The sequence below is a fragment of the Xyrauchen texanus genome, chromosome 44 (assembly GCF_025860055.1).
Source record: "Xyrauchen texanus isolate HMW12.3.18 chromosome 44, RBS_HiC_50CHRs, whole genome shotgun sequence".
NCBI classification, from domain to species: domain Eukaryota; kingdom Metazoa; phylum Chordata; class Actinopteri; order Cypriniformes; family Catostomidae; genus Xyrauchen; species Xyrauchen texanus.
In genome coordinates, this window is record NC_068319.1 from 365,927 (window position 1) to 377,500 (window position 11,574).

General features: G+C 40.5%; 1 protein-coding gene across 1 annotated transcript in view; it reads left to right on the plus strand.

Annotated features, from left to right (window-relative positions):
* Window positions 1–2,947: 2,947 nt before the first annotated feature.
* The window catches only part of LOC127636433 (myelin protein zero-like protein 1), a 10,400-nt gene continuing 1,773 nt past the window's right edge, over window positions 2,948–11,574 (plus strand). Inside the window, exons 1-5 of the mRNA XM_052116907.1 lie at window positions 2,948–3,089; window positions 5,082–5,251; window positions 6,494–6,707; window positions 6,787–6,916; window positions 11,183–11,288. Of these exons, the coding sequence (XP_051972867.1) occupies window positions 3,017–3,089; window positions 5,082–5,251; window positions 6,494–6,707; window positions 6,787–6,916; window positions 11,183–11,288 (693 nt within the window). The 5' untranslated portion in view covers window positions 2,948–3,016. The remainder of the gene's footprint in view (window positions 3,090–5,081; window positions 5,252–6,493; window positions 6,708–6,786; window positions 6,917–11,182; window positions 11,289–11,574) is intronic.

Genomic DNA, 11,574 nt, shown 5'->3' on the forward strand with positions numbered 1-11,574 from the left:
ACAAAAGACTTTTAATTTGTTTTTCTTCTTCTTCTTCTTTGGGTTTTACCGGCAGCTTGCAGCATTTATGTTGCACTACTGCCATCTTCTGGAGCAACTGTATAAAGCCCATGATGTCATTTTCTCCCATTCAAGCATCTTCTTACCTTGTCCATTATCCCACCACACTCCAGTGTACTGATAGTACAAATCTTTTTTTTCATTCATTTTAATTTATTTATTTTTATTTATTTGTTCATTTTAATTTTAAATTTTTAAATATGTATTTATTTATTTGTTTTTATTTTATTTAGAACTATGCAAAAAGTGTGCTACCCAGATTATTGTATTTGTTTCAGAGTCTTCCAATTTTCCTGCCAAAGTCCTTTTTTCAGTCAACTAATAGGTTGCTGTCTTCCTTTATTTGGGGTGGCAAAAAACCAAGAATACGCAGAGAGCTTCTTGAGAGACCAAAAAAGGATGGAGGATTGGCTCTCCCGAATTTGTTAAATTATTATTGGGCAGCAAATTTACAAAAAGTCGTTTATTGGTTCCAGTCTCCACATACAGACTGGTGTGCAGCAGAAGCTAAATCATGCGAGTCAACATCACTTGCTGTGCTGATTACAATGAAGTTACCATTCTCACCATCGCAATTCTCCTCAAGTCCAGTTGTAATTTCGACTCTCAAAATATATAACCAGTTTAGACAAGCATTTCAACTCACAGATTTTTCCTTGGAAAGCCCCATATGTAATAATCATCTTTTCCCAGCTGCCAAGCTGGATTCTACTTTCAAGCAATGGCAGCATCTAGGCCTAGTTAAATGTAGTGACTTTTTTATTGATAATAATTTTGCTAGTTACAATGATCTTGTTAAAAAATGTAGTCTTCAAAACTCCGATTTTTTTCGATTTCTTCAGGTTCGTCACTTTATCCAAGCCCACTGCTCTGTGTTTCCACAATTGCCCTCTGAGTCGCGTTTAGATGTAGTTCTGAGGGTCCCTTCACACCTTAAGGGATCCATTTCAAAAATATACAACCTGATCATGTCGTTCCAAAATGTATCAATAGAAAAGATCAAAACAGAATGGATAGGAGAGTTAGGAATCGACATATCTGAAGACACCTGGGTTAGAGCTGTTGATCGAGTAAATGGGACTTCATCCTGTGCAAGACTCAATCTGATTCAAATGAAAGTTCTCTACCGTATTCATTATAGTAAAACAAAATTGGCTAAAATGTACCCAAATATAGATGAAACGTGTGACCGCTGCAAGGCATCAAAGGGAGATCTAACCCATATGTTTTGGTCATGTCCTAAACTGAGACAATTTTGGATTTCAGTCTTTGAGATTTTAAACTCAGCTTTTAAATTAAAAATTCACCCTAACCCAATAATGGCTTTGTTTGGAGTTAGAGGCGATGACTTCCAAATAGCTAAAAATAAAGAGAATGCCCTGGCTTTTGCCACATTAATAGCTAGAAGAAGAATTCTCCTAGAGTGGAAATCACACAATCCACCTACTATGTCAGCATGGCTTAGTGATCTAATGATGTTTTTAAAAACTGAAAAAATTAAATAATTTCTCAGGGGATCAACCAGAACATTTTACAAAACATGGGACCCTTTAATAAACTATTTTGAGAAGAATATACTCCTCCCTCTTTAAAATGATTTGATTATTAAACAAACCCCCCCCTCTTTATTGATTTATTATTATTATTATTTTTGTATTATTTTTTATTTTATTATTTATTTATTTATTTATTTATTTATTTATTTATTTATTTTTATGGTTTTTTTTTTTTTTGGGAAAGTTGTGTTGGGATGGGAATTTGTGGGTGGAAAATGTTAAAAAGCAAGACCTTCAATAGTGTTTATGTCACTGTATACTTTCAATGTACCTTGTTCTGATAAAAATAATAATAAAAAAAAAAAAGAACTATGCAAAAAGTACAAACAAGGGTACATACCGCAAAAAAAAAAAAAAAAAAAAAAATATATATATATATATATATATATATATATATATATATATATATATATATTACCTGAGAAAATTACCTGAAAAAGACAAAAATATATATATAAAAATAAAAGAAAGAACAAATGCATTAATTAATAATTGTAATCATAGTAAACAGTTCTATAGTTCTACTTTTGGAGATTCCAGATATGCTTTTAAATTTTAAATTGTTCAAATACGTGTGTTGTTTCAATCCATTTGACCCTTTGTGTATAATAATAATGGGCCATAATAATGATTAAATCACATATAAATACTAAATTTTTATCTTTATCAACTGAGAAACTCTTTAACATCACATGACTTTCTTCATAATTAACAACAACATTAGCTTCTTTTTGGAAATAATTTTCTACCTCTCTCTAAAAGACTTCCAAAATAAATGATTAAAAGTCTCAGGGGCACTTTTACAAAATGTACAATTATCTTCAACTTTATTTTGAATGGAATATGAATGTCTTCCTTGTATCTCCACTCATGCAATGCTCTTTCCTTGTACTTCCTGTTATTGGATCCTTTGATCCATCTGTAAAATGTAATCTACCACCAGAGAGCCACTTTTAGATGACTATCTCCACCCCTCTCAGATTTATCCAGTAATTGACCAGCAGCTGGTTTCGGCAGAGTCTCAATGGCATTTCTCCTGCCTCAACTTGAAGCGCACACACTGGTGATATCCATCCTCACAAGCACATTTAGCTGTTGGGTCTGGGATCAGTAGAGTATGATCAGTACAGTCGAGTGTGCTACGAGTGTATGTGTGAGTCTGATCTGGGATCAGTAGAGTATGATCAGTACAGTCGAGTGTGCTACGAGTGTATGTGTGAGTCTGATCTGAGATCAGTAAACAGAACTGATCTGGGATCAGTAGAGTGTGATCAGTACAGTCGAGTCAGCTACGAGTGTATGTGTGAGTCTGATCCGAGATCAGTGGGAGACTCAGAGACTGATGCTGTAAACAAACATTGAGGTTTCGACACTCGGTCGATATTAATGAAATCTAAAGAATGGAAATAAGGGTTCGGATTATTACACACAACCATGTTTTATTTTGTGTATTTGTGGTGTTTATTATCGCTGGTGAGTTTAAATAAAATAATTATAAGGAGTTTTATTTTAATCGCATCTTTGAGTGTTAGCTGAGCGGCATGCTAACCCGCTAACTTCAGTCCATATTATAAATTACCTGGCGGTTTTATATATTTTTAACATGTGATTTCAGTTTCGCTATGGATATTTGATGTTTGTGCTGGTCTATTTGTCTAAAGCAGATACTATAATTTAAAGCTGTGTTTTTGTTTGTTTCTCAGTTTAGGAGGTTTAGCTCGTATTGTTCTGTTAGCACATTAGCCTCCCATTTTATATCAGATTCACTGATTAAAAGATTTATAAAGTCAATAAATCATCAAAGCTAGTCGTTTTATGGATAAGTCTTTCATTATAAGTGTATAGTTTTATTGTAAATGTTGCCGTTTAATTTAATCACACGTGAATGATTAGCTTCGGTTTCCTTTCAGAAAGATTCATAGCTTTATATTCATTTTAATTATTTATAACATCTATTTTAATGAACAAATAAATAAAAAGTAAATCCCTTAAGTAAGATTTTCTAAATAGGCATCTTTACGTCTTTGTCTGCAGAAACAAACAAAAACATACAATGATAATATCATGTTTTTATTATTGTATTACAATGTAAAGAACATGAGAACCAGAAATAATCCTGATACTGTCACGAGTAGTTTTACTGCATAGTCCTCTGATACATACTGTACATTTACTGTAAAGTCCTCTGATACATACTGTACATTTACTGTAAAGTCCTCTGATACATCACTGTATTTTATATAAAGTCCTCTGATACCATCACTGTATTTTTACTCTGATACTGTCACTCTGATACGTCACTGTAAATTTACTGTAAAGTCCTTTGATTCCATGAGTGTACTTTTACCGTAAAGTCCTTTGATACCGTCACTATACTTTTACTGTAAAGTCCTCTGGTACCGTCACTGTACTTTTACCGTACAGTCCTCTGATACTGTCACTATACTTTTACTGTAAAGTCCTCTGATGCCGTCACTGTACTTTTACTGTACAGTCCTCTGATACGTCACTGTACTTTTACCGTACAGTCCTCTGATACGTCACTGTACTTTTACCGTAAAGTCCTCTGATACGTCACTGTACTTTTACTGTAAAGTCCTCTGATACTGTCACTATACTTTTACTGTAAAGTCCTCTGATGCCGTCACTGTACTTTTACTGTACAGTCCTCTGATACGTCACTGTACTTTTACCGTACAGTCCTCTGATACTGTCACTATACTTTTACTGTAAAGTCCTCTGATGCCGTCACTGTACTTTTACTGTAAAGTCCTCTGGTACCGTCACTGTACTTTTACCGTACAGTCCTCTGATACTGTCACTATACTTTTACTGTAAAGTCCTCTGATGCCGTCACTGTACTTTTACTGTACAGTCCTCTGATACGTCACTGTACTTTTACCGTACAGTCCTCTGATACGTCACTGTACTTTTACCGTACAGTCCTCTGATACGTCACTGTACTTTTACTGTAAAGTCCTCTGATACCATCACTGTACTTTTACCGTAAAGTCCTCTGATACCGTCACTGTACTTTTACCGTACAGTCCTCTGATACCGTCACTGTACTTTTACCGTAAAGTAATCTGATACCGTCACTGTACTTTTACCGTTAAGTCCTCTGATACCGACACTGTACTTTTACCGTAAAGTAATCTGATACCATCGCTTTGCTTTTACTGTAAAGTCCTCTGATACGTCACTGTACTTTTACTGTAAAGTGGGCAAAATCGGACTGTAAATATTATCATCATAGCTGTGTTGTTTATATTAGTGTAGATATATTTTTTACATTTTATAATGTTGTTCAACAATATCTGTGCTTTTATTGAATGTGAATGTGTTCATATTGCTTATTTATTTCTGTAAAGTTGCTAAATCGATAGTTTGATATATTTAAGTTACATTTAACTGTGTTTAATGTTACAGGTGAACTGATGAGTGTCATGTTGAACTTTGTTTCAGGGTTGTTTCCGGCCGCAGCGATTGACGTTTACACTCCAGCCGAGATCTTTGTTGAGAACGGGACGTCAGCGACTCTGGCGTGTAGTTTTAAATCTAAAGAGGTGGTCAGCAGCTCTGCTTCAGTAACGTGGTCATTCCTTCTGGAGGGCAACACAGGAACCTCCACCTCAGTACGTGTCCTTTGATGTCCATACAGTCGGATGTTTACCTCATATGTGTTTATTTGCTGCATGTACATAATTCAGACATTGAGTGATTTCATTGGTTATAGTAACCCTTCTTTTCTTTAAAGAAGCACAAATGTGTGTTCCAGTGAGACACTTACAATAGAAGTCAATTGAGATGAACTAGTGTTGACCCCGGAATATTCCTTTAACTAGTTGATCTACAACTGACTGATTGATGAGTGTGGTCCACTAGTGAAGGTTGATTTAAAAGCAGCAGTGATTTATAGGGGATGAATTTACTGACGCAGCTCCTCCGATGTTTCTTGCGTGCAGTGTTTTAGTGTGCTGCCAGTTTAATTAGACGGAGGACTTTGATAGTTTTGATCAATAAAATGTTATCGTTTTTTTATGAATTATGTGTCATGATGCGCACTAGAGTGAACGACACTTGCGCCTCTGTTCGTCGCATGCTGTAATGCAGCAGTTGTACATGTCCAGTAGATGGCGACTATATCTGATGCTCAAAAATTATATTTTTTGGGGTCTGGTTGCACGCTCACTCACGCACATAAATGGTCTCATGTTCAATTCCACAGTCCTCAAAACAGCTTTCACATCACCAACTTTTCATGCCAACCATGCACTGTTTCATAGAAAACTGCCAGTGTGAGAGCCCAGTAGTTAGGTATTTTTAGAGGTTAAAGGGACAGTTCACCCGAAAATGTAAATTCTGTCATCATTTACTCACCCTCATGTCATCCCAGATGTGTGTGACTTTCTTTCAGCAGAACACAAATGAAGATTTTAGAAGAATTTTTCAGTTCTGTAGGTCCATACAATGCAAGTGAATGGTGACCAGAACTTTGAAGCTCTAAAAAGCACATAAAAGCAGCATACAAGTAATCCATAAGACTCCAGTGGTTTAATCCATGTCTTCAGAAGTGATATGATAGGTGTGGGTGAGAAACGGTTCAATATTTAAGTAATTTTTACTATAAATCTCCACCTTCACTTTTACATCTGAAAGTGAAAGTGAGAGTGGAGATTTAGAGTAAAGATTTACTTAAAAATATATCTCCTCATACACAGACTAGTTGACTTATCGTTCAGTCAACCCACTGAGTTATTAATTTTGAAAATATGTTTTATGATGTCATAGAAGTGTATTGTCGTTGTGTATGATAACAGCACATTCAACAGTAAGTCAGTGAATTAATGAGTGTTTCTCTTTGTGTTTTTCCACAGATCTTCTATTTCACAGGTGGGAAGCCTTTCACAGGCTCTGTCCCTCAGTTTGAATCTCGTGTGGAGTGGGTCGGCGACATGAACAAGAAGGACGCGTCCATCCGCGTCATGCATATGCAGTTTAAAGACAACGGGACGTTCAGCTGCGACGTGAAGAATCCACCAGACATCACCGGCCAACCGTCTGTCATTAAAGTCAGAGTCGTCATGAAAGGTGATTTAACGACACAAACGATCAGACTGTCGTGTATGACATCATCATGATGGCGGTATGTTTATTGTTGTGTGTTTAGAGTCCCTCCCTCACACCAGTACAGCGGTCATCGTGGGTGGCGTGATCGGCGCTGTGATCGGGATAATCATCATCTCTGTCGTCACGTATCTGATTATCAGACGGCACGAGCCCAGCCACGATTACGAAGGGTACGTGTGTTTAGAGTCACAGTCTGTTTGAGTTATTGGTTTTAAGATTGTACTGGTTTGCCTGTGAACTGTGAGATTAACTCTCTCTGTTGGTGATTGTGTGGTGTAACTAGCTAACTCTAGTGTGCATGAAGCATGATGGTTAATCCTGTTGTCTCAAATAATCAGCTGAGTTGTCAGTAAACCTGATGATATGTGAACAGTGTGGGTAAGATTGTCTTAATGAGAGTTGTGTAGTCCAGGTTTGACATTATAATACTGTGTGCATGGACTGAACTACTGATTTACCCTGATTAAACTCGTGTCTCAATGATCTGACGGTGAAAGCAAGTGAAAATGCAGATTAGCGTCATAGCGATTTAACTAGAGGTGGACTAATATATCGGTTTTACCAATTAATGGGTGCAGATAGTTGCTTTTGGAACTATCGGTTATCTGGAAAAACCTCCTAATCTCCCTCCGACCCCCGGTGGATGGAATGCCCCCCCTGCGTTATAGCGGCCGGCAGCGAGCCCCTCCTCCCCTCGCGGACGGCGGCCGGCAGCGAGCCCCTCCTCCCCTCGTGGACGGTGGCCGTTCCTCCGCATCCAGGTGGCCGGCAGCGAGCCCCTCCTCCCTGACGGCGGCGTTCCTCAGCGTCAGGTGGCGGCAGCGAGCCCTCCTCCCCTCACGGGCGGCCGTTCCTCCGCGTCCAGGTGGCCGGCAGCGAGCCCCTCCTCCCCTCACGGACGGTGGCCGTTCCTCCACATCCAGGTGGCCGGCAGCGAGCCCCTCCTCCCCTCGAGCCCCTCCTCCCCTCGCGGACGGCGGCCATTCCTCCGCGTCCAGGTGGCCAGCAGCGAGCCCCTCCTCCCCTCACGGACGGCGGCCGTTCCTCCACATCCAGGTGGCCGGCAGCGAGCCCCTCCTCCCCTCGCGGACGGCGGCCATTCCTCCGCGTCCAGGTGGCCGGCAGCGAGCCCCTGCTCCCCTCACGGACGGTGGCCGTTCCTTCGCGTACAGGTGGCCGGCAGCGAGCCCCTCCTCCTCTCGCGGACGGCGGCCGTTCCTCCGCATCCAGGTGGCCAGCAGCGAGCCCCTCCTCCCCTCGCGGATGGCGGCCGTTCCTCCACGTCCAGGTGGCCGGCAGCGAGCCCCTCCTCCCCTCGCGGACGGCGGCCGTTCCTCCGCGTCCAGGTGGCCGGCAGCGAGCCCCTCCTCCCCTCGCGGACGGCGGCCGTTCCTCCGCGTCCAGGTGGCCGGCAGTGACTCCTCTGTCCCCCGGCGGACGGCCGCGGCTGCTCCTTTGGGTGGCTGGCAGTGGTGAGGACTCCACAAAAGCGCATCCCTCCACCTTCCTGGGCTTCGGCACCAATGCAATAAGGTTAACATGGGAATGGAGGAGGCGGAAACAGGCTGAGGAATCAAAGTCATATTTTAATAAGCTTAAACAAAAAGACACAAAAACATTAACGCACACATGGCAGCTGCATGTGGCTCTCTCTCTTGAATTGCCACATCCCGCCACGCTTATCCCTCTCTACGGCTGATTAGCCCGATTGGGGGGCGCCCTCCTCCTCATCACAGCCCCATCAGGTCACTGTTTTGCTCAGGAATTGTGTTTTAAAAACATACAAAGAGGTGCAAAAGCTTCCGTTCTAACAATCATTAATATCCATTGAACATGGATTGGATCGGTTGAACACATGACGGGTCAAAATATATAAAGAGAGACACAATGAAAGATAAATAGAAGATAAAAAATATTGAAAAATAACTAAATATCTTAGCAGGATGCTTGGTGTAAAAAAATGATTATATTTTACTTTTAATTATTGTATACATTTTGCACTTATGTTTTTGCAAATAAAAAGTGACCAAAGGAACAAAGTGTCCTTTTAAATTCTCTAGTGGTGTAATGGAAAATCCAGACCGCTAGAGGGCGCCGCTTGCTTACACAATGCTGACTGAGGACCTGATTGCTGTCTATTTTTAAATGCTGCCTTTCAACTTTTGTAGTCGTGCAAGACCATATTGTGATCTCAATAGTGTTTAGATGGCTTTACCGCATCATGTATACAGTGCTGTGAAAAAGTATTTGCCCCATCCTGATTTCTTCTGTTTTTGTGGATATCTCAGACTAAATTGTTTCAAAAAGTCAAACAGAATGTAACATAAAACAAAGGCATTCTGAGTACACACAAAATACAGTTTTTAAATGATAATGTTATTTATTGTAGCAAAAACTTATCCAATAGCAACTGGGCCTGTGTGAAAAAGTATTTGACTCTTTAATTACTAAATTCCCGAATCTATGAAACTGCATTTTTAATGGGGTTCAGCTGGACTACACACACACAGACCCGATTACTGTCAGCCTGTTCAATCAAACCAATACCTAAATACAACTTTTCAGCAGCATGAAGTTGGCTAAAAGGTCTCACCCAGCAGCACATTATGCCAAGGTCTAAAGTAATCCCAGAAATGATGAGGAAGAAGGTGATTGAAATACATCAGTCAGGGAAGGGTTACAAAGCTATTTCAAAGGCTCTGGGACTCCAAAGAACCTCATTGAGTGCCATTATCTCTAAATGGAGAACACTTGACACAGTAGTGAACCCTCACAGAAGTGGCCGACCTTCCAATATTACTCCAAGAGCACAGTGACGACTCATACAGGAAGTCACGAGAAAGCCAAGGACAACATCCAAGGAACTGCAGGCGTCTCTCGCATCGGTCACTGTTCATGACTATCAGAAAGACATGGGGCAATAATGCCATCCATGGAAGAGTGGCGAGGAGAAACCACCACTAACCCAGAAGAACATTAAGACTCGTCTGGATGTTGCCAAAACACACCTTAACGTTTTGGGAGAATGTTCTGTGCACGGATGAGTCAAAAGGGGTCCCGTTACATCTTCTGTAAATCAAACACAGAATTACACAAAAAGAACATCACACCTACGGTCAAGCATGATTCAGGGCGTCTTTTGAGGGAAACTTGAAATCTGCTCTCTAGCAGAAAATCCTAAAGGAGAACGTCCCGTCATCAGTCCGTGAGTTGAAGCTCAAGCACAACTGGATTATGCAACACAATGATCCAGTGCACAGGAGTAAGTCCACCTCTGAATGACTCAAAAGAAGCTAAATGTGAGTGGCCTAGTCAAATCCTGACTTGAACCCGACTGAGATGCTGTGGCAGGATCAGTTCATGATCAAACCGTCCAGTGTGTCTGAACTAAAGCAGTTCTGCGCAGAAGAGCGGGACAGAATCCCCCCACAGCGTTGTGAAAGACTGATCTCCAGTTATCAGGGGCGTTAGATGCAGGTGTTGCTGCTAAAGGCGGCACAATCAGCTATTAAGTGTAAGGGGGCACTTAGTTTTTCACATGGGTGATAAAGGTGTTGGATAACTTTTTTACTTCAATAAATACACACACATATATATATATATATTAGAAAACTGTATTTTGTGTTCACTCAGGTTGCCTTTGTTTTATGTTATAACACGTTTGAGGATCAAAACAATTTAATATGAAAATTACACAAAAACAGAAGAAATCAGGAGGGGGTAAATACTTTTTCTCAGCACTGTAGGTAAGTGCCGCTTTCACAAGTGTCACAAACCGACAGTTTTTTCCTCATTAATGTGAGAAACAGAAAGAATAAAAATGAAATATTTCATGTTTTTTCATGTGCCCACCGTTCTCCATTCTGTACATTTTGTTTTTTCAAAGTGTGACGATAATTAATTATAAATTAAGCATCTTTTTTTAATTTTGGCATTTTCATGCTTAAACCGATTTGCTGATGGTCATTAGTTGGTCTGTGTCATTTCAAAATAAGAGTCCCCGGTATATTTCAGACTTGTTTAAAGTTTAAGTCCCCCGTAATGTTCCAAATCTGAATTGTTGTAGTTATTATTGCGGTTTGTTTGTTCAGTAAACATATGTACCACCTTATATATCGACATCGGCAAAATCCACTATCGGTCGACCTCTAGTTTTAACCTCCAGTGTTGCTGTGACTGTTGTGTGTCTGCTGTGTCACGTGTGTGTCATTAACATATTAACATCTGTCACTCGTGTCTGTCATAACACCTGCGTGTGCGCTGTCATCATTTAGCACCATCAATATGGATACATGTATGTGTGATTTTTGACAGATCAGCTGTTGGTCACATGTTTGTATTATGTTGCTTTTGTCATCTCTCATCTCATGTGTGTTTGTGTGCATCATCGTGCCGTGTGTGTGTGTGTGTGTGTGTGTGTGTGTGTGTGTGTGTAGCTGCACCTCTGTAGAGAGTGGCAGCTCACTGAACTCTCGGGTGGGGAAGAAGGAGTCCAGCACAGACAACTCACACTGCTCTAGTCCATCTGCCGCACCTGTACAGGTACTACTGACTGACTGACAGAGAGAGAGAGAGAGAGAGAGCGCGTGTGAGAGTGTGTGTGTGTGTGTGTTTGTTTGAGAGTGTGTGTGTGTGTGTGTGTGTGTTTGTTTGAGAGTGTGTGTGTGTGTGTATATATGTGTGTGTGTGTGTGTGTTTGTTTGAGAGTGTGTGTGTTTGTGTATATATGTGTGTGTGTGTGTGTGTGTGTGTGTGTGTGTGTGTGTGTGTGTTGTTTGAGAGTGTGTGTGTGTGTGTGTATATATGTGTGTGTGTGTGTGTTTGTTTG